The 25,935-nt window shown below is 46.9% G+C and overlaps 13 protein-coding genes across 13 annotated transcripts; 6 read left to right on the forward strand and 7 right to left on the reverse strand.

Annotated features, from left to right (window-relative positions):
* Positions 1 to 398: 398 nt before the first annotated feature.
* BJY04DRAFT_80634 (fungal specific transcription factor domain-containing protein) lies at positions 399 to 1,422 on the reverse strand. Its single transcript, XM_073721112.1, has 2 exons — positions 720 to 1,422; positions 399 to 645 (listed from the first exon to the last, which is right to left on the reverse strand). Exons 1-2 carry the CDS (start codon positions 1,334 to 1,336, stop codon positions 492 to 494), a joined length of 771 nt encoding a protein of 256 aa, XP_073570192.1. The 5' UTR covers positions 1,337 to 1,422; the 3' UTR covers positions 399 to 491.
* Positions 1,423 to 7,576: 6,154 nt separating this feature from the next.
* On the forward strand, positions 7,577 to 9,430 carry BJY04DRAFT_208179 (major facilitator superfamily domain-containing protein; the record flags this gene model as incomplete). The annotated part of the gene is made up of 8 exons (XM_073713957.1): positions 7,577 to 7,706; positions 7,785 to 8,094; positions 8,158 to 8,525; positions 8,599 to 8,708; positions 8,771 to 9,025; positions 9,065 to 9,187; positions 9,277 to 9,339; positions 9,398 to 9,430. The coding sequence occupies 8 exons, from the start codon at positions 7,577 to 7,579 to the stop codon at positions 9,428 to 9,430; spliced, it is 1,392 nt and encodes a 463-aa protein (XP_073570193.1).
* A 310-nt stretch (positions 9,431 to 9,740) lies between these two features.
* BJY04DRAFT_228658 (Alpha/Beta hydrolase protein) lies at positions 9,741 to 11,625 on the reverse strand (the record flags this gene model as incomplete). The annotated part of the gene is made up of 5 exons (XM_073718893.1): positions 9,741 to 10,385; positions 10,451 to 10,815; positions 10,875 to 11,050; positions 11,108 to 11,383; positions 11,441 to 11,625. The coding sequence occupies 5 exons, from the start codon at positions 11,623 to 11,625 to the stop codon at positions 9,741 to 9,743; spliced, it is 1,647 nt and encodes a 548-aa protein (XP_073570194.1).
* Positions 11,626 to 11,699: 74 nt separating this feature from the next.
* BJY04DRAFT_191702 (VOC family protein) lies at positions 11,700 to 12,549 on the forward strand. The gene has a single exon (XM_073711671.1). It carries the CDS (start codon positions 11,893 to 11,895, stop codon positions 12,493 to 12,495), a length of 603 nt encoding a protein of 200 aa, XP_073570195.1. The 5' UTR covers positions 11,700 to 11,892; the 3' UTR covers positions 12,496 to 12,549.
* Positions 12,550 to 12,670: 121 nt separating this feature from the next.
* Positions 12,671 to 13,906, forward strand: BJY04DRAFT_228659 (FAD-dependent oxidoreductase; the record flags this gene model as incomplete). Its single annotated transcript, XM_073718894.1, has 2 exons — positions 12,671 to 13,175; positions 13,232 to 13,906. The coding sequence occupies exons 1-2, from the start codon at positions 12,684 to 12,686 to the stop codon at positions 13,904 to 13,906; spliced, it is 1,167 nt and encodes a 388-aa protein (XP_073570196.1). The 5' UTR covers positions 12,671 to 12,683.
* Positions 13,907 to 13,966: 60 nt separating this feature from the next.
* BJY04DRAFT_208183 (cupin domain-containing protein) lies at positions 13,967 to 14,926 on the reverse strand (the record flags this gene model as incomplete). The annotated part of the gene is made up of 1 exon (XM_073713959.1): positions 13,967 to 14,926. One exon carries the CDS (start codon positions 14,924 to 14,926, stop codon positions 13,967 to 13,969), a length of 960 nt encoding a protein of 319 aa, XP_073570197.1.
* Positions 14,927 to 15,732: 806 nt separating this feature from the next.
* BJY04DRAFT_228661 (fumarylacetoacetate hydrolase family protein) lies at positions 15,733 to 16,658 on the reverse strand (the record flags this gene model as incomplete). The annotated part of the gene is made up of 2 exons (XM_073718895.1): positions 15,733 to 16,346; positions 16,394 to 16,658. The coding sequence occupies 2 exons, from the start codon at positions 16,656 to 16,658 to the stop codon at positions 15,733 to 15,735; spliced, it is 879 nt and encodes a 292-aa protein (XP_073570198.1).
* A 209-nt stretch (positions 16,659 to 16,867) lies between these two features.
* Positions 16,868 to 18,309, forward strand: BJY04DRAFT_219383 (DUF1338 domain protein; the record flags this gene model as incomplete). Its single annotated transcript, XM_073716583.1, has 2 exons — positions 16,868 to 16,881; positions 16,929 to 18,309. The coding sequence occupies 2 exons, from the start codon at positions 16,868 to 16,870 to the stop codon at positions 18,307 to 18,309; spliced, it is 1,395 nt and encodes a 464-aa protein (XP_073570199.1).
* A 54-nt stretch (positions 18,310 to 18,363) lies between these two features.
* On the reverse strand, positions 18,364 to 19,296 carry BJY04DRAFT_228662 (Alpha/Beta hydrolase protein; the record flags this gene model as incomplete). The annotated part of the gene is made up of 2 exons (XM_073718896.1): positions 18,939 to 19,296; positions 18,364 to 18,886 (listed from the first exon to the last, which is right to left on the reverse strand). Exons 1-2 carry the CDS (start codon positions 19,151 to 19,153, stop codon positions 18,364 to 18,366), a joined length of 738 nt encoding a protein of 245 aa, XP_073570200.1. The 5' UTR covers positions 19,154 to 19,296.
* A 69-nt stretch (positions 19,297 to 19,365) lies between these two features.
* BJY04DRAFT_228664 (quinone oxidoreductase family protein) lies at positions 19,366 to 20,513 on the forward strand (the record flags this gene model as incomplete). Its single annotated transcript, XM_073718897.1, has 3 exons — positions 19,366 to 20,144; positions 20,209 to 20,383; positions 20,448 to 20,513. 3 exons carry the CDS (start codon positions 19,366 to 19,368, stop codon positions 20,511 to 20,513), a joined length of 1,020 nt encoding a protein of 339 aa, XP_073570201.1.
* A 33-nt stretch (positions 20,514 to 20,546) lies between these two features.
* Positions 20,547 to 23,471, reverse strand: BJY04DRAFT_191704 (transcription factor domain-containing protein). The gene is made up of 5 exons (XM_073711672.1): positions 23,097 to 23,471; positions 21,971 to 23,026; positions 21,533 to 21,919; positions 21,254 to 21,483; positions 20,547 to 21,205 (listed from the first exon to the last, which is right to left on the reverse strand). The coding sequence occupies exons 1-5, from the start codon at positions 23,426 to 23,428 to the stop codon at positions 20,613 to 20,615; spliced, it is 2,598 nt and encodes an 865-aa protein (XP_073570202.1). The 5' UTR covers positions 23,429 to 23,471; the 3' UTR covers positions 20,547 to 20,612.
* A 3-nt stretch (positions 23,472 to 23,474) lies between these two features.
* Positions 23,475 to 24,358, forward strand: BJY04DRAFT_191707 (uncharacterized protein). Its single transcript, XM_073711673.1, has one exon. It carries the CDS (start codon positions 23,735 to 23,737, stop codon positions 23,942 to 23,944), a length of 210 nt encoding a protein of 69 aa, XP_073570204.1. The 5' UTR covers positions 23,475 to 23,734; the 3' UTR covers positions 23,945 to 24,358.
* BJY04DRAFT_228665 (major facilitator superfamily domain-containing protein) lies at positions 23,475 to 25,925 on the reverse strand (the record flags this gene model as incomplete). The annotated part of the gene is made up of 6 exons (XM_073718898.1): positions 23,475 to 24,746; positions 24,805 to 25,291; positions 25,355 to 25,390; positions 25,446 to 25,698; positions 25,763 to 25,837; positions 25,902 to 25,925. The coding sequence occupies 6 exons, from the start codon at positions 25,923 to 25,925 to the stop codon at positions 24,176 to 24,178; spliced, it is 1,446 nt and encodes a 481-aa protein (XP_073570203.1). The 3' UTR covers positions 23,475 to 24,175.
* Positions 25,926 to 25,935: the final 10 nt, after the last annotated feature.

Consider the following 25,935-nt stretch of genomic DNA (forward strand, 5'->3'; position numbering starts at 1 on the left):
TGACTCAATGGTGGTGTAGCACCGGCAAGAGGATTCCCTTCAATAATGGTTTCTTGTTGCATTGTGCGTCTTTGCAATCCCGAGAATGTACCCCAATCAAGACTGTCCTCCGGCACATACTGGCTTCCTCGGATATGCTTCTCAATGATGGAATACCAGTTCCGCCAACCTCCACAAAAATCAAGTCAATAAAATGATCAAGCACAGATGGGAATGGCAGCAGACTCACTGTTTGCAAAAACTTCATCTTGGCCAATTTTATTATAGAGATTGGCCGCAATATTGCATGCAAGTCGGAGATACTACGAGCATATTCAGTTGGAAACCATGGCATTTCCCTCGTGGCCATGGGGTACATACCATCAGGTATACAGAGGAGAGAACGGTGCCTGGACTTTTCAGAATCAAAACTGTCAGCACAACAGCAGCGAATGAAATCCGCGAGACGGGTATTAGCCCAATAGGTTGATCGCTCTCAACCAGTTGAGTGACTATTTTGACGATCTCGGTGGCAGAGGATAAACACTGTGGCTCGCTGGAGAGCAGATGGCGATAGTTTCACTGTCAGGAGGATGGTGAAGAGCTATCTCCCTTTTATATGCCTCAGGATGCGTTACTAGAGATACCCAGTTGACCCAGATCACCCTAGAGATGCAATTTTCTCTGCCGTCAGTTTCTGGAAAACGAGATTGTTTTCTACATTCAAACCATAAACTTACGTCTGATGGTATAACGACATGATATAGCATGAAAAGTACTGTTTTGCCGGTCTCTGATGACAGGTACTATTCCGATTATTCCTTTCATTAGCACGTACCTCGAGATAATATAGATCCATCAAAGGTTGGAGAGTATACTCGATGTCTGCTGGAAGACCGTTGTGCCAGGCTCGCAGTGTCTCGTTCAACTTGACACATTGCGCAAGTGCTCGTTCTCTGTTTTCATGCACGGTTCCCATCATCGATAGACGGCCAGTTACTCGGAGTTGGCCGGTTATGCCACATAGGCTCGTGAGAGAAGTAAAGTACGGCGAATACTGTTCCCATTCCGGATTGTGCGGCGCTGAACTGGGCTTCTGGTCGATATCGCTCTCTCTTATCACCCGAACTTTCCCTGATTCCATGGACGACATTGTATCCAGAGACAACAAGGCGTTCCATATTACAGCACCCAGTGGACTACCTGATAAACTCGAGGCATACTGCAGGCCGAGCGACTGTGCTATACGGATTGCAAGAGCGATGGTCAGCGACGACTGGCCATCTCTCCCTCGGCTTCGCAGGCTGATGGTTAGCAAGATCAAAGCCTGAACGGAATGAATGAATGGAAACCCCATAATATTGGGCAGGAGGCTGTAGGCCTTTTGGAGAAAGAGTGTTCCATCACTTGTGATACCTTTTCCAAGGTAATCACAGCCCAGGCTAAACACCGTGAGCGCGATGGCAACGGTCGGAACCGTCTCGCTACTTATATCCTTGGAGCCATAGTCGATAACCATATGGATGAGGCTTTTCCTGAACGCATTCACCTCGAGCACCGGAAATAGCGGATGGATTCCCTCAAAGTATGCGTCAGTGTAGGTCTGTCGAACGTCTTCCGATAGTGCGAGTATAGGCGTCGCAGCACCGCATGCTGCTACCAAGGGGGGTCCTTCGACTGCGTGGCGTAGCCCGTGTTTGAATGAGTCCGCAAGTCGGTACTCCAAGCGGTGCCGCTCGAAGTATTTGTCAATCCAATCCGCAACGAGGATTTGCATGTTGGATGCCCCCAGAACGGCCAGCCTGCTGTTGCCATCGGTGTTGTACACAAGGGATTGTCCCTGGAGAGAGCCTTCTTGTGCGACCCAGCCTTCTGTCACTTGCTGGGTCTGGTCGAGTAATGGAATATTATCCGTGGCTACGGCCTCGGCGTCAGCAGATGTATGAAAGATGCCCGTGTCTGCACTTGAGAGAGTTGCTGGAGTCGTCGTCCCGGGGCTAGCCTCAACACGACGTTCAGCCCGCCGTGACCCTCTGCGGGATACAATGGAGCCCGTTTTGGTGTCGGTCGTAATGCATTGGAGTCCCTTCTTCCGGCAAGGACGACACGACCCCGGTAAGGTGTCGCATCGCACTTTGTGATTCCGGCAATTATCGCACGCGGTGGCCAACCGGGTACGCTGCTTCTGCGGGGTCGTCATTGTGCGTGTTCAGTATCACAGTGACAATCCCCAGATTTTCCCAGATAATGTAAGAACCAAGAGTGTAGAGGGCGGGCTTGCCACGTTTTCCGTATGTCTTCCAGTGGGGGCGAGGACCGGGAAGGTGTGGCGTCAGCCCGGATTGTAGACAAGAAGAAGCAAGCTTGGGAGACCTCTCCGCTTTGTTTTCCGGTATCCTTGACTCGCAGCAAATCTCTCCGCATTCCGATGCCCCTGGACTGGGGTAGATCACTCCTTTAAATAATAAGTGGGCAGCCCCCTGTTTGGCGTCGGGCAGAGCAGTCGCAGAACCCACAGAAATCTGTTCAAATGGCATCATCCGGCGATAAGATCGACATTCTGTCATCCTCCCAGCATGTGGAGATTACCTACGGAGGCCTAAAGCGACACTCGTGCAACATCCCCACTTTAGGTGTAATATAATGTATTCGCCTGAAGTTCTGCCAGTAAAAAGAGATTATATATATAAGGCTTGCTTAGTTTTACTAATTAGCTACTTATCCTAAGTATTATAAAGAGGTATAAGCCATGCTCAGGTATTATACCTAAACCCGTATAACTAGGTTATACTCGCATAGGAAAATAAATTATTATTTTATTTATACTAATAAAAGAAAGCTATACATACCTAGAGGAGGATTAGATAATCCTTATTATCCCCGTCCTTAGGGTCTAGGTTAATCAGATTTTTAAGGTCCCCGGCGTCTAGTTTAAAGTTTATAACTAGTACTTGCCTTTGCTAACCCTAGAGTAAATTATAATTATCTCCTAATAATATTATACGCAGATACTTATTATCTTGGATAAAGTAGTAAACCGTATTATTATATTATTTATAATTAGCGTAGCAACCGCCGAATACCCTAGAAACACAGTAGTACTTAGGAAAAACTAGACAAGACCTAGAATTCTAGTAGTATTTATAAAGTAGCGGTATCTATTCTTCTCGAGACTAAATAAGTAGCGCGTTAATATATAAGTCTTAATATTATATAAGCTAATATTATTTAATTCTGCTAGTATTAAAGGGGATATCTTAGCTAGGTATAACTAATAATACTCTCTAAATATTAGTATATAAGTATCTAGATAATTTACGACCTCTAATATTAAGCTTAGGCAGGTATTATTTTTAGATAGCACGGGTATTAATATAAGCAAAGAGGCCGCGAGCCTCGTCCTTAGTAAGGACCCGGGAAAGAAATATAAAAATAATAGTAGTGTTCTAAAGACTAAAACCCTACCTAATCTATATAAGCAAGCTTATATAGATTAAATAAATAAGTTAGTAAGTACTCTTAATAAAGGGATAATCAGGAATAATAGAAACAGGGGTATTATATACTATTATAGTTATAGTTATAGTTGTGGTAGTAGTTAGTAAAAGGAAAAGAGAAAAAAAAGGAAAGAAGGAAATAAGAAGACTTGGTATTATATTATATTACTTAGTTATAATTACGTAATTATATAACTATATAATAACCTTACTAAATCCTTTTACTAGGCCTCTGTACGAAGCTAATAACCTTTTTTTATACTTAGTAACCTTATTCTTTCTCTTTTCTGTCTTTATAAATTAACCAGGCAGTTAACTAGGTAGTTAAGGCCTTTATATAAAGTAGAACAAGTAAAATAAAATAAGTAAAATAAAACAAGTATATAAGTATTAAAATAGGCGTTAAAGTAGGCAGGCAGGCATATAAAGTATAATAAGCAAAATAAAATAAGTATATAGGTATTAGAGCAGGTAAGCAGGCAGGTAGTTAAGGCCTTTATATAAAGTAGGTATTAAAGCAGGCGTATAAAATATTTACTTATTATATAGGGATCCTAAACTTAGCAGAGTATTTAATATCCTTAGGTTAAATAAGTCGGCGCTTTCTTATATAATAAGTAATACTATCCTCCTCCTTTTCTTCTTTCTCTTCTTTTTTCTTTTTCTCTAAGATTAGGTTATTAATCTCTACTATACCTCTTAATACCCCTGTAATAAAATCCTCTAGAGATTCCTAAGTTTTTTTAGACTTTTTATTCTTTTATATATCTTAATTCTTAGCTTTTATAAACGTACCTAAAGTAATAAGAAAGCTAAGTATTAAGGTTAATAAGTAAATATTAGATTTTAAGCTAATTATACGGCTAAAAGGTATAGAATTAAGTCTCTAAATAAAGGGACTATACTTTATAAAGTGCTTAATATCCTCAGGTCGAATTAGACAGCGCTTTCTTATATAATATATAATACTATTTTTTTTTACTTCTCTTGTATAAAGAGCTCCTCTAAGTTAGGGAAGTCTTCCTTTTTCTTAATATCTTGTTTCTTTATCTTTTTTAAGAATAAGACTAGACGCTTTCCTAAAGCTGGCTTTACCTTAATCTTAGATTTTTATATAACTACTTTTACTTTAGCTTTAGATTTAGTTTTAACCCTAGGCTCTTATATAACTACCTTTTTCTTAGTAAGCTTCTTAGTAAGTATTTAATCTAGGTTAGGTATAGTTTAAATCTTATCTTTTATAATAATTATATAAATTAAGTAGTCCTTTTTATTTATAGTCTTATATTAATTAAAGATAGAGCTAACTTGCTGTGCCTTATTATATAATTACTAGAAATAAACTAGATATAGCTAGGATTAGATAGTAGTTATAAGGCGCAGGTTATCCCTATCCTAGAGTTTATATATATCCTTCTTTATCTCCCGGATTAAATAGCATTTAATAAAGTCCTTGTATAATATAATTATATAAGGATATAGCTGGATAGAGCAGATATCTAAATAAAGTAATTAATTAAATTAATAAAATCTAAACTTAAAGCTTAATTTAATATACTAATAAAATTATAGGATAAAAGCTTCTAGAGTCTATAAATTTTTTTTTATACAAGAAAATAAAATTTAACCTTAATAGCTATTCCTTATATTATAATACCTTTTATACGAGAGATAGACTCCTGCTAGTATTACTCTACTTTTTTTATATAATTATAGTACTAGAACTGCCTAGTAAGTAACTACTTTAGTAGTAAGACAAAGATTTAAAGGGCTTTTTATAAAAAACTAGAAGGTATATTATTAAGCAGGCTAATAATCTCTCTTTTATAATTAGTTTTAGGCTTTATATAAGATTACTAGTAGCTAGTATAATACTATAATAGTCTTATATAAGTCTATTAAGAGTATAAAAGCTTACTTGTAGCAAGGCATAATTTATAAAATTATATATTATTATAAGGCTAGTTAGTTGCAGGATAAAGTTCTAATAAAAGTATATTAGAAAGCTACACGAATATTAATTTTTATAATTATATAAAAAATTACGGATATACCTTAATATAAGGTAAAAGCAGTTAAGAGTTTTTATTAGGTTCTCTATTATACTCTACCTTTTTTATTTTATTTAAAATATATTATAAATTCTAATTAAAGGTCCTAGTAAGCTTTTTTAAGAGCTTAAGCTCTAGCTAATAATTACTTTTAATATAAGCTTTAGTTTTAGCCCGGAGATCAAGATAAATTATATAAAAAGGGATAAATAAGTAGTTTATATTATTACTAGTATTTTATAGAAGGGTTTTAAAATTAAAACTAAGCTCTAGAAGTTTTATATAAGTCTAGGCATAGGTCTCTACTAATAAATACTTATTAAAATCTTGTATACAAGGGTTAATTAAGCTAAAGTTTTAATAAGAGAGATACTTACCCTAGTCTTATATATTATCTTAGAAAGACTTAAAGAGCTTTAGATTAAATTTAATACCCTAGTCTTATATACTAGCTTCTAGGTAATAATAGTTAATAAAAGGCTTGCTAGTAATAAGATATAACTAGTTTTATTACTTATAAATACTATAATTATTCTAGGTCTATATAAAAAAGGTAATCTAGATTAAAATAATAAGTATATAGATTATATATAAAGTAATCTAATTAGCTAAACTATTCTTAGAGAAGTACTTATCCTTTATAAGGGCTTAAAAGTATACCTATAAATATAGTTAGTTTAATATAAAAGTAACTATATAATAACTTACTTAATATTAGAAAAGTAGTCCTCGAGTTAACTAACTTTACTATACCTTAATTTACTAGTTTATAGTACTTATACTATAAAAATAATAATCTTAAATAGAGATTTTAAAATAGTATAATTATTAGAGTTTATACTAGGCCTTAGCTAGGAAAATTATTTCCCCTTCTTAATTTAATTATATATATTAAGGCTACCTTAATATAACCTTAAGTATATCTAGGAATTACCTAAGTATACTTATAATTATATAAGAGCTAATACTTATATATACCTAGAATAAGTATTAATAGCTATATATATCTTAATATTATATAGAGCTAACTTAAGATACCTATTAATAAACTAGATAAAGTTTAGCCTAGGTATAATATAAGTATCTTAATAATACTATAGGTTATATAAGTATTTTTATATAACCTTAGGTACTAGTTAATTATATAATAAGAAAAGCTAGTCCCTGTACAAAGTTAGTTAATTAATAAATATATATATTTAGTTACCTGTACCTCCTAATAAGTAATCCCTAGCCCTAAAAATAAGTTACTAGTATTTTTTAACTATAGCCTTTAATTTAGCTAGAGGTAAGCTCTATATATAAAGTCTTTATAATTATATTAACCTGTTCCTAGTTACGAACTAGATTTAATATTTAGTATAGTATTTTAAGTTTTATATAAATAAACCTTAGTATATAAGCTTGGATCTTATAGCCTTTAGACTAAAGAACTTTAAGAATATTAGATTTACTAAGGCTAATATAATATATTAAGACCCTAATACGGGCGTGAAGGGCTAGGTCCCTGCCTTAAGAAAAGTTTTATATAATACTCTAGTCCTTAAGGCGCGACTTGATCGTATAAATACTAACTTTAATATTATACTTATAGCCTAAGTGAGGAGTAATAGTTTTAGTATAGGAACTAGTCTTAAAGAGATCTATAATCTTTTCCTTGTATAATTTAAGATTAATAGATTGCGGAGCTATTAGAAAATCCTTAAAGACTTATATAATAACTTAACTAGCTCTATAAGGGGTAAAAATTCTTTCTAAGAGTAGTAAGCAAAGCGGTATACAGTATTTTTAAGAAGTGGGGAATGTTGCACGACTGTCACTTTAGGCCTCCGTAATTACCTTGAAGCCACCTGTGCAAGGTGATCCGCAGCTCATTTAGCGCGGAGGCGAAATCCACCGCATCCCCATTCCCTCCGCCTCACCAAATGATCCCCTCAACCTCTCCTCTTGGAAGAAGCTCGCGACGATTTGGTCATGCTGTTGGTTCTGTATGTGGAGATCTCCTGACCAGTCTGATTGAAAACGAGAGCTAACCTGTACGCAGCGATCATGTCGCTGTCTCTCGTTGGTAGCATAGGGATGATACTCAACAGATTCATCGAGGTCTATCTCCCTCAGGGGTACTCCATGGATCAGGTTACGTACCTGGTGACCATGCCATCCTTGACTGTCGGACTGGGTAAATTTGCTCCTTTTTCTTTCGCTGTCATTGACCGATAACCGCCGTAGGAAAACTAACCAGAATGTCCATCCATAGGCAACTTCATCATTCTCCCCGCAGCTCTTTGGTTAGGACGGAGGCCCGTCTTCATAGCCTGCACCATCGTACTCACAGCTGCATCTATTGGCGCTGCGTTTAACAACTCCTACGAGGTCCATCTAGCATTGCGTATTGTACAGGGGCTGGCAGCTAGCGCAACAGAGTCCCTTCTCCCACTCATTCTTGCAGAGCTTACCTTCTTGCACCAGAGGCCTTTGATATTTTCCATATACTGGGGGGCTCAGACATGCATTTCCAGCGTGCTGAATATTGCAATTACATATGTTGTCGATGCAGCAGGGTGGCGGTAAGCTATGCTATGCAATCTTCCACTCTCTAAACGAGACGATGTTTCTAATACACTCTACAGGTGGTACTACGGTCTTTACGCAATTGTGTCGGGTATCAGCATATTCTTCACTTTCTTCCTATGCTTTGAAACGCGATACAGCCGCCCGCCTGCTGCTCTCAATGGGCAGGTAGTGGTTACAGACGAGTTTGGCGTCACCAGGGTCCTCTGTGCGGATGAAGCGAATAATTATCTGGCCCATCACGCTCCCAACCAAAGTGACTCTGCCATCTTGGAGCCCAAAAGGAGCTACCGCGGACTCCTGAGTTTTTGGCCTGGAGCTTTGCCAGAAGGTGCAAAGTTGGTGTGCATGTCGTATGTGCATATGATCCAGTCCCTTTCAGCACCTGCGATTGTCTATTCAGTGCTTGTGTTCTCTATCACCTTGGGTAAGTAGGAACCCCTTGTTGTATACTTTAGCTTGTTTAATTTTCTGACTGCTAACTATTATAATAACCACAGGATGCTCCACCGCTCTCTCCCTGACGCAGGATGCAGTGTTTCATACTTTGTACGGCTGGCCTGAAAAGTCCATTGGCCTTATAAATGCGCATCTCCACCCTAAGTGCCCAGTCTTTCATCGAAGCAATTTCAGGTTTTGATTGCCTTTATCTGACACAGTATACTTAAGCAGGTCTCGTCCCCAATAGTCACCGGGCTCGCTATCCTCTACTCCGGGTGGTTCGGTGGCAAAGCGACACTCTGGCTTGCAAGGCGGTCGTCTGGAATCCATAAACCCGAGCACCACCTCATTCTGATCATCTTCCCGGGGTGTGTCGGTCTATGTGGTATACTACTGTATGGATTTGGCGCAGGCAACGGCCCGCAGGTGTTGTCTTGGATGGCGCCGTATATGGGATGGACACTATATCAGTTTACCTTCATCACGGTCTCCGCTATCCTCTCCACTTTTGCGACAGAGGCGTAGCCAATGCATCCGGGGCCTGCTCTCGTAGTCGTCGTGGGCCTTAAGAGTATCGTTGCTTTTGGCGCAGCGTACGGACTGCAACCAATGGTGACATTGCATGGTTATGAATGGGGCTATGGAATAGTGAGTCGTCTCTTTCTATAGACTTACCCTATTTATCTAGTGGTGACTCAGTTACGCTAACTGTCCGCCTTCCTTGCGGTCTCGTTCAGTTGGCTGCCGTATTTGTGGTGATCTTACTTCTTGGGATCCCTGTTTACTTTCTGAACCCAAGGGTAGGTCTATCTCTTTCTGGAGATACTGCACTGGCTACAAACTCACTCGTCTGTCTAGTGGCGTGCCATGATGTCAGTAAAGGGGGCGTAAACGTACGGTGGAGAGTTGGGGGTGAGGCGTTTCGGACTCGGGTATTGCTGTATATTGGAGACGATGGGAGGTTCGAAGGACAGATAGGCCTCAAGCTGATAGGGTTTTTCGGTTCCAGCCTGCTGAATATCTCATCCCAGGCCCACAAGCACAATAATATGGATGGCAGACCATCTCTAATGAAATTTTCCGCCTCATCCAATCCCCTGCCAAGCGACTCTTTGGCTCTGGCCACCCACTTGGTATTGTTTGCTAAACAGCGCAGAGTGATTATTTCCTCTCTCAAACTACATTCTTTGACACTCGGGGCTTAGGCGGCCATAAACAATTGCCAGCTCTGCATAAGTTTATCAAAATGCTGCGGCTTAACAATTTCCTGCACGAAGTATCTTCGTCCAGTGTCCTTTGCCGCCTCGTCCTTGACGAACCTTGATTGATCCTGCCCTCCTTTCATTGGCGCATCATATACCATCGAGCCCTCTGCACTGCCAGGTTCATATTCTGCCCAAGGTCTCTTTCCGTTGACGAACGCGATTATATCTCTGGCGAATCGCTCAGAACAGAGGCGTTGTCCGTCTGATAAGTGGTCCGTGTAGTTGAGCAGCACAAATGCAATGTCTAGAATGTGGGTAGCATGCCCCTTCCAGGGGCCTTCCCAGGGATTTGGGCAGTTGAAGCGATAAAGCAGAGCTTCCGTGCCAGGGTTAGTTGAAGCACCCCATGCCTTGACAAACGATTGCGCCGCAGCCGCGAAACAAATGTCGTTGCCGAGGTTTAGCACACTCTGCTTCGACTCGGGCGTGTTAGATGTGAGTGCAGGGTCGAGCTCGTATGCTACAGCGAGGGCTGGCGCGACAGTTGGATCCACGTCGGCAAAGACAGTGGTCACACTGTTGATGAGGGTTTTGGCCAAGATGTCTGTCCTTGCTGCCAGTCGGGGAGCGAGAGCCATGGCCTAGTAGAGTTGTCGAGCTCGTCAGTAAGCGGTGGGGATAAGCGGGTTTGTTGAGTGTGGCTTACATCCATGGCACAATCACCTACCAGGATCCTCTTACAATGCTTCATACCTAGAAAGAGAGATTTCACCTCCACGTCACTAGCGATAGTCTTGAATTTTGTGATCTCCGGGATGAGATCGCCGTCCACCATCGGCCCGACTGGAATTTGACGGCCAATCTTCAACCTCAATTCGTGCATTGGCGTGTCGAGAAGGCTCCTCAATTGCTCTGTTGGAGAAAGGTCTTGTGTCCCGAAAATCTGGGTTATCCTGCCAAAAGACCTCTCAAGCAGCTCAGGCAGACGGGCAGGTAGCAACGACGTCCCGCTCATGGAAATAAGTTGCTGGAACAAGGGCTCGCTAGAATGGAGATGAAAGCATCCGGACGCTATGAAGCTCAGCTTTTACAAAGACTAGAGACCAGGGCGGCATATATATCGGACGTACCACCTCCTGCACTCTCTCCAATAAAGGTGATTCGATCAGGATCCCCTCCGAAGCCAGCGATGTGGCGCTTCACCCAGCGCATTGCGAGCCGCTGATCATCCAGCCCGTTATTTGGCTTGTAGCCTGCCGCTGCCATAGCGGACGAGTAGAGGAAGCCTGGAACCCCGAGACGGTAACTGCTAGGTATCAGAGAAAGATATCTGTCAATAGTGTGGAATGGGGATAAATTATACTTGACTCCTATGGCAATCATTGGCTTTCCCTCATCAAGGCTCAACTTTGTAATGCGAGCGAGGTCATACTGAGGATACGAGCTACTGCCAGTAACGAATGCACCACCATGAACCATGATCAGCACTGGCAACGAGGTGGCATGGGTCACTTCAGGAACAGCCAAGCTCAGTGTCAAGCACTCAGTGTCGGACTGTGAAAGTTTAGAGAATGGAAGAGAGTGCTGAAGCAGCGTTTGCTCCCATTCGCAGCCATTCTCGGGGCTCAGCGGAATTGGACTATGGGCATATTGGTTAGCTCTTGGCCAGCACTGGAGTAGAGGGAGTGGAAGATACCCCAACTTTGTAGCATCAAGCACTCTCTTGGGGTCTTGACATTCATAAGAGTCAAGAAGCACACCTCGCGAGAAGCGATCCACTAGGGTGGCATACTGCACACCAAGATACTGGACAACTCCAGGGACTTTGCTTATGCCCCTAATACGGCCAATAGCTGGGTGCTCTGTGAGGTGGTATGACATGGTGCTCTCTGCACAGAAAAGGATGATTAAGAAACGAGAGATAGATTCAGAAGTCTGTCAGACTAAAATATGGTCCCACGCCCCCGATCATGTTCCGAGTGCCATTTTTGGGGCATCTCAGATCCCGCCTTAAGCCCGCATCTCCGGTAACAGCACATCACATAGCCACTCCATAAGACCAGCGCGTGGCTCTCATCTCGTCCCCTGTCCAGCTAGCGTCCTTTCTTTTCATCTCTGTGGACTTCGCCGTCTTCTACTACGGCCAGAATGGCTTCCTCCCAAGAGAATCTGATCAGCCCCTCCTGTATCGGCCATTTCGGGCTGCGCACTACGCCCGACAAGTTCGAAGCGATGATCAAGTGGCACCTCGATTTCTTCGGCGGACAAATCACCCTGCGCAACGAAAAGGCTGCTTTCATCGCGTACGACGACGAGCATCACCGGCTTGTGATTGTCAACGACCCCAACCACAAGCACATTGCCGACCGCAAGAATGCTGCGGGCATTTACCACATTGCCTTTACTTTAGACAGCCTTTCGGACCTGGTTACTAGCTACGAGCAGAAAAAGGCGCGCGGGATCTTGCCGCACTGGCCTGTCAACCACGGGATGAGCACCAGCATGTACTACTTTGATCCGGATGGGAACGAGTTTGAGCTTCAGGTGGACAATTTTGCGACTTCGCAGGAGGCGCGCGACTTTATGGCGAGCGAGGAATACCGGCGGAATCCGATCGGAGTCGACATTGACGTGGACGAGCTCATCCAGCGGGTGCGCAGTGGCGAGGACGAGGCGGCAATCAAAAAGCGGCCAGAGATTGGGCAGCGGCTGTCGCGATGGGAGAATTCGATCTATTTCAAGGAGGAGTAGCGCGAGCAGTAGTAGAACGAACTGTATGTAGCAGAGAATAGAGCTGATCCGCCTTAACTCCGCACGCCTGCCGAGGTTCATTTCCGCTCGTTTCCGGGATTTTCGCTCCTCCACACATTCTGCTCTACAATATTAAAGCATTCCCGGGGTAGCTTCCTCCACACGGACAATCTTTCTCTAATCCAACCATGGCCCTCCCCACAATTGCAATCGTAGGCGCCGGTCCTGCCGGTCTGGCCCTGGCCGCCGTCTTACAGAAGCTCAACATCGACTACGTTGTCTACGAACGCAGCCAGAAGGACGCCCCGCCGCACGGTGGATGCTTGGACCTACACCCCGGCAGTGGCCAGCGCGCCATGCGTGAGGCTGGTGTGTTTGCCGAGTTCAAGAAGCACTCTCGCACCGGTGACGCCACCATTCACCGGCTCTACAACCACAAGGGCGAACAGGTTTTTGCCTTTGGTGAGGGCCGCGACGCGCCCGAGATCGACCGCTGGGCGATTCGAAAAGTGCTTTTGACCGGGATTCCGGACGAGAAAGTCGTCTGGTCCAAGGCCGTGCAGAGCGCAGAGAGAGACGCCCGCGGGCAGGTTGTGCTCACTTTTGCCGATGGAACCACGGCCTCGGGCTTTAAGCTTGTTGTTGGAGCCGATGGCACCTTCAGCAAGATCAGACATCTGGTAGGCCATTTTGAAGATTTGGCCCTCGCATTGATTGGTTCATTAACTGGATTCAGGTCACCTCTGCCCAGCCGGCCTACTCCAACAAGCTCTTCATCACCACAAAGATCTTCCCAACAAACCCTTTCTACGCCAAAATGGAATCCATCGCCGGCATGGGCTCCATGATTGTCATGGGAGATGGCAAGCACATGTTCAACTCCCGTCAAGGCGATGGCCACTACCGTGTCGACATTGGCCTACAAGAGCCAGAAGACGTTGCCACCAGCGAAAGGGTAGACTGGTCTGATTTTGATGCGGCCAAGAACTTCCTCCTGCAGGATGCGTACTTTGGCTCCTACGCCCCGGAGATGCAGGAGATTATTCGCCAGAGCGAGGGGCCTTTCCGCCCGTGGCTGATGTACTACATGCCCACCGAGCATTTAAACTGGGAGGCCGTCGCAGACGTGACTCTGATCGGTGACGCAGCTCACGTTACCACACCCTTTGTCGGAGACGGTGTCAACTGTGCCATGCGTGATTCTGTTATCCTTGCGCACAAGCTGAACGAACTCGGAGTCACAAAGGAGGCGATTGTGGCCTACGAGAAGGAGATGTTCCCCTTTGCGATTGATGTTATTTCAAGGAGCTTGCTGAGTGGAGAGATGTTTTTCGAGAAGGAGTCTCCCAAAACGTTTTTGGAGATTATGGCATCTGGAAAAGCATTGATTGGAACCACAGACCATATATAGTGAAAGTGTTGTATTCAGGCAATCCGAAAAAAAAAAAAAGAAGAAGAAAAAAAGAAAAAACTATTCCTTTTTCCACAACCCTAACGCCTCCACAATTGGCTTATCATTGATCGCAAACAGGTAAGCTTGTCCATCCGACATGTCGCAAGTATGCGAAATCTTGCTCCAGGCTGGTACGCTAAAGGTGTCCTTTTCCTTCCATTCAACCCTCTCCTCCTTTCCTTCTGGAGACATGATATCCGAATAACCCGAGCCTTTGTAGACATGGTAAACGAAGGAGCAGGTTTCTCGAGAAGCGAGTGTTGTGCTCCCTCTAGCAACACGCTCTGCCTGCGCTGATATAGTGCGTGAGAGGTGAGCTCCATTGTCGAATCGATACTCGTATTTGGCGTAGTTGGATGTGGAAATGTCCGCGTCGAGCTTCGCTGCAACAGTCGCCCACGATACCTTCAGTTTGCTGCTGGCGGCAAGAGAACTGGGATACCTCGACTCCGCATAGTTTTCGGCGAAATTGACTGGGAGGAACCGGTAGACTGGAAGATCCAGCCCGTCAAGCCAGACCATCGGGCCCGCCCCTTCGCTGCCGTGGTCATGCCAGCACCAGGTCGGGGTCAGAATGACATCTCCCCGCTCCATCATCAACTTCTCACCTTCGACGGCCGTGAAGCCGTTGGAGCCTTCGACAATGAACCGCAGAGCAAATGCCATATGCCGGTGGGCCGGGGCAGTCTCACCTGGGAGGATCAACTGCAGCCCAGCGTAGATGGTGTCTGTCGTGTAAGGGGCTGAGAGGGTCGGGTTCACGAGCATCAGCACTCGACGCTCTGCCTCTTCGGCAGTGATCAGCTCCCCTGACTTCATGAGTGGCTCGATCAGAGAGTTGTAACGCCAGATTGCGACGGTGCTGCGGGGATTTGGCTGGGGTGGAACCATTTTATCGAGGACTGTCCAGAGCGGCGAGACATGCTTGCATGCTAGGGAGTCGTAGTATTGCTGTACTAATTCGTTCATGGGAGCCATTCTGCAATTTGCTTTGGGACTCGTTGGTGCGTCAGTTAGTCACATTCATCAATCCTCCTACATTCACCCGATCGATGTTATACGAGGTATGTGCGGAGGTATTGCGGAGGATGGACGATGATACCGCAGCCTCGTGAGTGGCGAGGGGCGCACAAATACAGTCGGGACCGGACAGGCACAGTCCAGACTCAGAGTTACAAGCTATCTTCATGGCGTCAAGCATGAATGGTAAGTGCCTCTGCGAAGGTGTCCGATTCAGTATTGTAGGGGAACCTGAGAATGTCTTCCTCTGTTACTGCACTCACTGCTCGAAAAATGCGGGTGCAGCCGGCCAAATAGTGAGCTTATATCCACGTATTTTCAATATGTTATTCTCCTAACAATATATCTGTCAGTCTGCAAAGATCAAGAGAGAGAACGTTAGGCTTGAACGAGGAGACGAGCTCCTGAAGACCTGGGTATTAAAGGACACCCTCAGTGGGAGTGAGAAGCACAAGGTATTCTGCTCTCAGTGTGGCTGTACATTATGGACGATTCCTTGGAAACATGGTGGACATCATCTGATTGTCCGCACTGCTCTACTTGATGATGGGCAAGTCGCCCTCCTCCAAGCCATGTTGACTATACACTTCTAACATTATATTTAGGCTCAATCGCTTCCCGTATAAGGCGGAATTTTTTGCGTCCAACAAGATGAACTTTGCCGCAACTACAGTCCAGTCATTCAAGACGATGCCCGGATATTAGCCAGACAGGCGCCTCAAACGAGTGTTGGAAACAGACAAGCTTGTATTTAGAGTCGCTATCTACTCAAAGACCATCTTGTTCTTAACACTTCCCAGCCCCTCAATACTAACTTGCACAACATCTCCGTCTTTCAGCCACATGGGCTCTTTCATGCCCATCGCAACCCCGGCGGGAGTCCCAGTCATGATGACAGTCCCCGCCTCCAGAGTAGTCCCCTGGCTGATGAAAGAGATAATCGCCTCGGTATTGAACAGAAGATCGCTGGTGTTGGTATCCTGGCGGAGCTCACCATTGACAAATGTTTGTAGGTGAAGATTTCCAGCGTTTCCCACAGCTTTGGGAGACACGAGCATTGGACCAAGTGGAGCGAATTTGTCGAAGCCCTTGCTGAAGCACCACTGAGGAACGCCGCCAGCGTAAGCAGGGTCCCGCTGCCACTTTCGAGCAGAAACATCATTAGAGACAACAAAGCCCGCAATATAGGTCAGAGCTTCACTCTTGGGGATGTCCTTGCCCGTCCGGCCGATGACAATACACAACTCGCCTTCGTAGTCGAGTTGGTCGTCCTGTGCCAGCTTTGGGATCAATACATCCTCATTGAAGGCAGCGACAGATGAGCGTGGTTTTATAAAAATGGACGGGTATGGAGGGGGGTTGCGGCCACCCTCTTTGACTATAATGGGTCAGTCTACTCCTAGTGATGGCAAATGAATGACTTACTGTGCTTCATGTAGTTGAGGCCAACACATTTCACGATCGGGACCTGGCAGGGCGACAGGAGGGGAAGGATCTCCTTGACACATACCACATCTGGGGTAGCTACAAGATTGAACATGTCATCTCCCTTCAGGCACCGTGCTTGGAGTGCCCCTTTCAAAATCAGATCATCAAGCAGAAATGCCTCGTCAGCTCGAATAAGTGGCTCCCCGAATCTCTCGGTGTCGTTCTGGTCTTTGAATCGGATAAGGCGTTTCCAGCAAGACATTTTGGCGTGAACAAAGTCAAAGAAATTGAAACCTGAATCATCAAACAGTTCATACACAGAGCATTTAATCGAGGTTTGGGCAGGCGGCAGCTTCCGCAATATCTCCGCGGCGGCGGCGGAAGACCGGCGCAGCTTTGTCAATATCTAGATCTAGACGGCTCAGCTTGACTATTCTGTCACACTTCCTATAGCGACTGATAGTGTCCATAATGGAGTCAGTACTGTGAGTATTCAATTCCAAGGGACGGTCTCATACTAACAAGCAAGCAGCTTGAACGCCGATGATCTCCGCACCAGATTCTCCGAAGCGCTGTCGGAGATGTATCGGGCAGAAGTCCCTTTGTATGGAGACCTGCTGCAGATCGTGACGGACGTCGATGGCACCGTTCTTGAAGCACAAGGGAAGCGGCTCGAGGACCGTCCGCTCCGCAATCAGCTAGAGAGACACGGGGCCATCCGATTGGGGACAGAGCACGAGCTACAAATGATCAAACGTTTGTTCGCGATCTTTGGGATGCATCCTGTAGGTTATTACGACCTTACAGTGGTTGGATTTCCTCTTCACGGGACTGCTTTCCGCCCCATCGGTGCCGGAGCCCTAAACCAGAATCCTTTTCGTGTCTTCACGACAGTCTTACGGCGGGACTTGCTCTCTCCCACCATTCGCGAGGCCGTGGGAAAGATTCTGAAAGACAGGAACCTGTTCACTCCTCGCTTGTGTGAAATCATAGACCTCACAGAACGTCAAGCAACAATATCAGCCCAGGAAGCGAAAGACCTGATCATTGAGTCGCTCAAGATCTTCAAGTGGCATTCCAGATCCACTGTCTCCATGGACGCTTACGAGAGACTGAAGTCAGAGCATCCCATGGTAGCAGATATCGCATGTTTTCCCAGTGCCCACGTTAATCATCTCACGCCAAGAACCCTCGACATTGATCTCGTCCAGCAGGCGATGGTCTGCCGCGGACTGCCAGCAAAGGAAATCATTGAAGGCCCCCCTCCTCGCCAATGCCCTATTCTTCTGCGCCAGACGAGCTTCAAGGCTCTTGAAGAGCGAGTCGCTTTTAACAACGGCCGCGGTCAAAGCGTACTTGGTACGCATACAGCACGCTTCGGAGAGGTCGAGCAGCGTGGCGCGGCCGTTACGAGAAAGGGGCGTGAACTCTACGACCAGCTCCTGGCTTTTGCCTCTAGAAACGCGGCAAACGTTTCTGGTCATAAATTCGAACATATCCTTCACAACTCGTTCCGGAAGTTTCCCGACACGTGGGAGGAGCTTCGAGTCCAGCGGCTGGTTTACTTCCGCTATCGTGTAACTTCTGCAGGGAGGCTGGGCATGAAAAGGGGATTCTCGGTTTCCCCTCGAGTCTTTCTAGATCGACTGCTGATGCTTGGTCTTGTCGAGTATGAACCTATTATTTACGAGGATTTCTTGCCTTTCTCTGCCGCTGGAATTTTCAAGTCAAATCTCCCCGATGAGCCAAACAGGCCGCACACTGGGAATTCCTCCTCAAATGTGACAGGGTTGGAACGTGTCCTGAAGTGTCAGATATTGGATGAAATTGAGTTCTATCGTGGGCTTCAGGAAGATAGCATAGAGCGCTGCAGGGATCAGCTAGGCTTAGAGGAGATTATGCACGATTTATAGATAGCTTCCAGTGCAGTGTTCATGATACACAATGTGTTTGCTCAGTTCAACTTTTTAGGTGTCTCTCAGCCACTGTTTGAGCCAATGAACTACACAGTTCTTTGCCCTCTCCATTCCCTTTCTCTCGCCTGGATTCGCCGGGTTCCCTCGCACTGCAAACGCATGCTCTAGGCTGGGGAAAAGTTGATAGTCGTAAGCAACCCCCAACGTAGGAATAACCTCATTGCTGTACGCCTTTAACTCTGCAGTGAACATTGGGTCGATTTCCGGTGCCAGTATCTGTACCGGCACGCCCACCTTGTCGATTTCGGTCTTTTCCAGGAAACTCGGATGGGCGGTAGAGATGCAGTCTACCAAGTTTTTGCCTCGTCCCCCCAGGCGGAACACTCCCCAGCCTCCATAGCAGAAACCGACTGCCGCGGTGCGCTGGTGCGTCGAGCGAAGAGCTTTGGCGCATTCGATAATATCAGGTTCGCGGATTTCTTTGGAGTGGCGCGAAATAAATGCGGGGAGGTCGAGTTCATGCCACCGGCTTGGCTCTTGAAGAATGTCCAGAGGGAGTTCCTCGCCGCCGAAACTGTAGTCTAGTGTCAGAAGCCGTGTATATGGACAATGTGCTCAAGCCTTACAAATCGGGAACGTATACTATGGCGTTGACCTCCTCCGCGTAGTGATCAGCCAGCAGGCGAGTGTTGGGGAAGTTCCAGCCGTAAAGGTCATGGATGATCATCACAGCCACTTGTGGGTTGGAGCCAGTCACGTAGCAGTTGTTGTTTGCCAATATCGCCTCGCGACCGCTAGGTTGCGCTTCCCAGCGAAATCCTCTAAGACAGCATTCGCTCATCGTGGTAATGTTTAGCCTAGGTCGTAGAATACCTAGTAGGACGCAAGCTGTAAATATTTCAGGACAAGCAAGATTTCAAGCATGTGGCGCTGCCGCTGACTATCCGCCATATCTCCGCAGAGGCGGGACAGGGTCGGACGTCGGATGCCATTTATGCAGCCGAGAGTCGCAGCTGGGCTCAACAACTCGATAGCCCCCCTTTTCTTTTCTCCATGGCATCTCTCCCGGTCTCTCAACGAGCCATTGTCGTGGAAGATGTCGGCGGCCCTGAGGTCATGCAATATCGCCTCGACTACCCCATTCCCACTCCCAAAGAAGGCCAAGTCCTGGTGAAAAACTCCATCGCTGGAATCAATTACATCGACACGTACTTTCGCACAGGCCTCTATCCGTCTCCCAAGCCAGAGGTGCTTGGCCGCGAGGCAACTGGTACGATCGTCTTATTCGGACCCAACACTGACACCCACGGTCTTCGTGTGGGCGACCGGGTCGTTTGGCTCGGCACCGGTGGTTACGCCGAATATACGACGGTTTCTGTTGAAAAGATAATAAAGCTGCCAGTTGGTATCTCTGATGAGGAGGCTACAGCTGCCTTCCTCAGTGGGCTCACTGGTCTAGCACTCACTCACGAAGCCTACACAGTCAAGGCGGGCGACTGGGTATTGCTTCATGCTGCTGCAGGAGGTGCGGGGTTTCTCATGACCCAGATTCTGAAAAAGATTGGCGCCAAGGTCATTGGGACTGCTGGCGGACCTCAAAAAGTTGCTTTGGTCAAGGGTCTTGGTGCAGATCATGTTTTGGACTATCGGAGCCCGGAGGGTAAAGACTGGCCCCAGATTGTCCGCCAAATCACGCAAGGCAGGGGGGTCGACGTGGTGTTTGACTCGGTTGGGAAGGACACTTGGGAGGGGAGTCTCGAGGCTGTTAAGAGAAAGGGCACTGTGGTATGGTTTGGAAACGCGAGCGGTCCTGTTCCATCTCTGCCACTCAGGTACGTGAAGCTTCAGTAGACGATCTTTCACTGTTGCTCTTCCATCAGGACTAATTGATGGCAGTCTCCTGAGCGCCAAGTGCATAAAAGTTGCCCGGCCAACGCTCCTTGGATATATGCACACTCGAGAAGAGTTCGAGTTCTATGCCCAGAAGCTGTTCAGCCTGATTCTCCAGGAGAATCTCCAGATTAACATTCACAAAACCTACTCGTTAGCTGCTGTACAGGAGGCTCACTCGGTGAGACACCCTACGCCATTCCTACGACGCCCATACCGCTTGCTAATTTCCATGTCTATCAAAGGACCTCGAAAGCCGTACCACTATCGGCAAGTTGCTCCTCACCCTATTGCATGACGACGGATTGTAGAAGTTAGCGCTAGAACATTTCCCTAGAAATGGACAGTTTATTACACTATCATTATCACGTCACCGGCGGCCAACAAGTAAATGATCTACAGCTCAAGATTCAGTCCAGACTAAACGGATCGAACTCGGCGGGGAGCGTTTCTAACTGGGAGAGAAACGGCATAAAAGGCCAGTATGAGCCAATACCCCCATCATTGTGCCATAAAGTCACCTCTGGTCCATCGAGTTGCGAGGGATCAACCAAAGTATCTATGCCCGTGTCCCCAGGAAGCTGTGGCTCTGCCTGAGTCCCACTGTGTGCGAATACCAAATCTGGATCAACCACGTCGTCCTGCGCAGTATGCAGTAACGGCGAATTCCGGTTCCCCAGGCTGAACTCATTGCCTGTGGTAAATTGTGGAGTTGATTGCAGGGTTGAGCGAGAGCCGGCATTCAAAATGCCTCTGACCGAGGTCATAGCCGGCAAATCGTCATCTAAAGTTGTCCTTTGAAACACAGTCTCCTGGGCTATCAGGCACTTGGCGCTTTCCTTCAGAAGCCGCACAGATTTTCTGGCTATGCTGCTAACACCGTTGTAGCGCGAAATGCACTGTAAACAGAGCTCCCAGCTGCGGCACAGCTCACTGGAAATCGCCATATCTTTGAAGATGCATAGTCGGGCCATCAGAAGTGTACTTCCACATGTATGAAGATCTATTGCTTGTCAAGCATGAACCGCGGGGCAGAAATTCTGGCGCTTACAGCTAATATTATACCACCATGCCACCAAGCTCTTACTCTGAGTCTGACCTCCAAGAAACTTCACCAGATTGTGTGCTGACAGCGCACACTGTGTAGCTAAATCTGTGAGTACAAGGTCCTCGGCCCGAGCCTCCCTCAATGACTTATCCTTTACTGGAGGTTTCTCTTGTTGTTTTTGGAACAGGAGATCCAAGGCCGGCCGTAGTATTAGGGCCCGCACATGCAGAAATCTATACTAAGTTAGGCAGTGCCAAACAGAATATAGGTAAGAGTACTCACCTTATGTAGAGGCGCTTGGACTGGCCGGAGAAGCCAGAATGTCGACTTCCTGGATTCATTTCATCGAAGGCAGGATCATACTGTAAGTAAGAAGGCAGAGCGTCTCGCCACTCCATGATCGAGGTATCCAGGTTCAGCAACGAGCAAATATCTGGGCTAACTGTCGATGCTTCTCTGATCTCCTCTCGGTGGAGCACTTGCTTGAGAATATCGTACAGCTGGATCGTTTGGATGTAGGACTCCAATAAGCTGGGACAACCCGTCGGCTGCACGTTCCGAGAGCCCGAGTCTTCAGAGAGCCGATTGTCATCAATTGCTTCAGGCAATCTGACACCTTCACCGCCAGAATTGATCATCAGTGGCCGCCCAAAAGACATGGATATTTCTCTGGGCCATCATTATTAGCATCTAGTAGTGTTTTTTGAGAGCATCCCTTACCTGTCCAGTAGAACGCATCCGTACCACACTCGGATCCTTATCTCGCAATCAAGCTGAGTCGCATGCAGAGTGAACAATCCTTTCCGTCGGGCTTCCTCGAGCCCAAGTTGTAGTCCCATGTTCTGCGCCATTCGAATTGTCAAACCGGTTATATTCCAGCACTTGGAAAATCTCTCTGTACTTTGGAGGTAAAATCCCATCAGGAGGCCGAGTTGCACGAGCTCGATTCCGACTTCGTAGTCAAGTATCTCCAGAAGGTTAATTTCCTGTGCCAATTCAAAGTAGTTGTCCGCTTGTAGCGTGTTGTGCTCCAATGTTCCAGACTCAAACAAGGACGCCAAAGCAAGGATGGCGTGCACCATCGCGGCGAACGTCTTGCCCTGGCTCTTTTGCTTGCATAACCCGGGACATCTCAAGGCGCGATCTGTCGACGGCCTTGTCGGAGACTGCCATAGTGACTCATATTGCCTTCGGAACGTCTGCTCGTGGAGAATGGGATACATGCGGTGAACACGAGAGAAGTATAATACTAGTAGATCATCTGCGTGTCTTCGCAGTGGTAGACGCCATTTTGAGGCACCCAGAATGCGATCGCAAGAGCAATTTGTTTGTCCGTCTCGAACAGCGCCAGCAGGTGCTGCATGTGTGAGCAAGGTAGGCTCGCCAGATACACCGAATCGTCCACTCCTGGAGTCAATGGCTTGATTGAGAGGTTTCATAAGCCTCTCTACACTACACGGCTCCAGGCCTCTTGGTGAATAACCGCTCTGGGCTATCGCGTTCGGGCGAATGTGGGTCTGTCGTCTGGTTTGGGTAATATCGGTTGCTGGGGGTCGTCGGTTCTGAAGAGGAGGCGGAATAGCAGCCGGTGACACTGCCGGCGACGGCTCAGACGGCGCCTCACCTTGCATGCCAGCAGCCTCCCTGTGCTGTTGAGCTTCTCCGTTAAATTCCGTAATTGGTACCTCATGATCAGACGCCTGTCTTTCCGGCTCTCCCCCCGAATCGTCTCCTTTTTCAAGCTCCTCCAGGCGGGAGCGTAGGGACTGGATCATGCTAGTTTCGCGTTAGATTTAACACCTTGACCAGCAACACCGACGAGGATCCAAGAGGGGGGATAATGCACCTATCCCGCCACACCTTTGCGTGGATCTCAGAGGCATAGACACAGGCGGACATGCGCTTCACGCATCCGCCACACGCAGGGATCGCCCCATCACACCGCCTCTTGCGCGCGCGACATTCCTCGCAGGCAAGCGCTGTTCGATTGCGAGTTATTTTCTTCTTGGTACCTTCGGATGGCTTATCGCTATCTTCTAGGCCGTTTTTCCGTTTGGCAGTGCTCATTGTCGGCTCGAGGTGGAATTGTTGAGAAGTTTGGGTGTGCTTGCGGAGAAAAGGCGGAGACAAGGCGGCCTCGGTGTTATGTAAGCGGAATTTTGCGGAGCTATCAGTCATGTGATCCGCCAGCCACCTGTTGAAGCAGCCGCTTGACCTCCATAAAATTGAAGTTTATCGCTCACACTGGCTATTTGGATTTAAGATACGCCGGTGATGGTGCTAAAGGATCGATTTATGGATTAATGCTGTCTTTTGACCGCTTTGCTGGTGACTGTGTCGTGGTCGCTTGGTGTAGATGTATATAATTCCACGACCCTGGGGTAAGTTCAGAAACACTTGATCTTACTAGGCCTATCACCTCGAGCAAAACAGACCCCCCCAGGCTCGCTATATGTATGCAGCGCGAACCGCGAATATAAAATTATGACATCCGCCACAATGCATTCCACTGTTCTCAGAGTTAGCACCGTCACGCATGTTTTGCCAGCTGAAAATAAAACCACCCCGAATCTGGTCAGGTACATGCCAACATTAGGTGTTATATTGATGGGTTACTTCTTCAAAAAGATCGCTTCTGACATGAAGAAGGTTACCCCTTGGGCCATTTTGGTGGCTTCAGACTCTGCGTTGTGAGTCTGGAAAATAAGAACAATGCTCAATGCTTTAACCGGTTCGGGAAGTGTACAAGATGCACGGCATTTTGAAGTATTCCATGATTCAGACTGGAATAAAATATCGAGAGAGAGATTTGATGGCCTTCACATTGATCTGGAAAGCATTATTTGAGACGCGGATTTCCGGGGCAGGTCTCTGATCGCAAGTGACAGAACAGAACCTGCTCTCATTCCTCTATATACTTGGCTATCAAGTCCGGCGACAAGGTAAAACGTGAGGAAAGTAGAGGAACAATCCTAGCCCCAAAGCCGCCCACTCAATCCCAGCCATCGTGAAGAACATATTCTCGACACCCATTCGCTCCATCCACTGATAACTTCCTTTTGCGAACCCGAATCCAATCACATTCTTCAGCGCATTGATGGCCACGAACGCCTGGCTGTTGGACTCCGCATACACCTCTGCCACGTAAGACATTGTCACAGATGGCACGAGCGTCAAACCTGTCGAAAGCATCGCGGAGCCGAGGGCTGGGAGAGCATAATGGTGGTGCCTGGCGACGGAGCATCCGAAACATATGATTCCAGCTGGGCAGATGAAGAATGGGGCTATAAGTGCTGGAAGTCGGTGACGCGGCTTGTGCTCGCCGTTTCGGGTGTCGAGGAAGTGGGCGAGCTTATCTGTTAGAGGACCAGCGACTGGGAAGGTCAGTAGTATGCCGATAAAACTTGCACTGGAGAGGAGACCGAGGGAGACTTCAGAGAAGTGGTAGGGGGGCGGCGAGAAAAGCTGCGGGGACAGCGTGGATACGGCAATGACGCTTTGCGGTCTCTGTCAGCTGTGCTTTTGAGGATAATGGAAGAAGTGTATAGACAAACCTCCCGAGCACGATCCCGTAAGTGATCGAGCTGTACAGGATTGCCGGCTTACCAGCCAGTGAGATGGGTTGGATGAACGTGCGGAGCCAGTATCTCCAGATCCCAGTCTGCTTTGCCCTTTCAGAGATCGACAGCTGCAAAAAATCCGACTGGAATCGCTGAGCGTCGTGTGTAGCCTGGCCTACAGAGGACTCAAGCCCACTGGCATTTTCAACTCTCAGTGTGGTGCCCTTGGTAGTATCCTCGTCGGTAGGGGCCATTCCAGCCCCTGATGAAGGATGATGTGCTTCGTAAAGCGTTTCTGGAAGTAGGAAGAAGACGACAACCAGATCCACAGCAATGACAATAACGCAAGTGATGAAAAACCATCTCCATCCCCTTGCTGCGGACACATAGCCTGCAACAAGCGGACCAAGCTGCGACCCACCAGAGAGTGACAGGGCATAAAAGGCCATGGCTGTGGCGTAATATCGCGGCGAGACGAGATCTGTGGTTGGTAGGATTTAGCATGCGTCATAAAGACATTGTGACATCGTGAGAAGCAACTCACCTGCGATAATGCTCGGTCCAATGGATTCCACAGACCCTGCACCTGCTCCAGAGTCAGCTAAATAGGCTGCACGGGTGCGAAAAAGAGATACCGAAGCTTGCCACTATTCGCGAAGCAAGAAGCTGATCGTACGTCGGTGCAACACAGCTCCAGATGACTCCAGCGAGAGCAATAATCATGGAAAAGATGATTGCCCAGCGCTTGCCAATGCACAATGCGGTAGGAACCCAGAACAGGTTGGCAAGCCCAAGAAGTAAGGCAGGATACGTGATCAAGTCTGCTAATTGTGAAAAAGGAACCCCAAAGTCTTTGGCGAGACTCCCAAATGTGGTGGCCGGCGCCGCCTAAGATAGCAGAGAATGATTAATCAGTAGGACTAGATACCACTGTAGAATAGTCAGCACATACCGCAAACATATTACCTGCAAAGACGAATACGTTAACGCTAAATAACGCGAGCGCCCGCCTATAGAGAGGAAGAGTCTGGAAAGGGAATATATTAGGTGGTTGACCAGCTTGAGCAGGGGCCTGTAGCAGATAAACGCACCCTAGCAGGATTCAGAAACTCCATTGTGTCGCCT

This window comes from Aspergillus karnatakaensis (assembly GCF_047715665.1).
Source record: "Aspergillus karnatakaensis strain CBS 102800 unplaced genomic scaffold BJY04scaffold_31, whole genome shotgun sequence".
In the NCBI taxonomy this organism is placed as follows: Eukaryota; Fungi; Ascomycota; class Eurotiomycetes; order Eurotiales; family Aspergillaceae; genus Aspergillus; species Aspergillus karnatakaensis.

Coding starts and splice junctions, on each gene's coding strand:
- BJY04DRAFT_80634 (XM_073721112.1), bottom strand. CDS start 1,336: ATGGGGTTTCCATTCATTCATTCCGTTCAGGCTTTGATCTTGCTAACC. Junction 646..719: donor ATGTCGTTATACCATCAGAC/GTAAGTTTATGG, acceptor TTGCATCTCTAG/GGTGATCTGGGTCAACTGGG.
- BJY04DRAFT_191702 (XM_073711671.1), top strand. CDS start 11,893: ATGGCTTCCTCCCAAGAGAATCTGATCAGCCCCTCCTGTATCGGCCAT.
- BJY04DRAFT_191704 (XM_073711672.1), bottom strand. CDS start 23,428: ATGACTGATAGCTCCGCAAAATTCCGCTTACATAACACCGAGGCCGCC. Junction 21,484..21,532: donor TCCAAGCGCCTCTACATAAG/GTGAGTACTCTT, acceptor AACTTAGTATAG/ATTTCTGCATGTGCGGGCCC. Junction 21,206..21,253: donor ATGGTGGTATAATATTAGCT/GTAAGCGCCAGA, acceptor GACAAGCAATAG/ATCTTCATACATGTGGAAGT.
- BJY04DRAFT_191707 (XM_073711673.1), top strand. CDS start 23,735: ATGACATCCGCCACAATGCATTCCACTGTTCTCAGAGTTAGCACCGTC.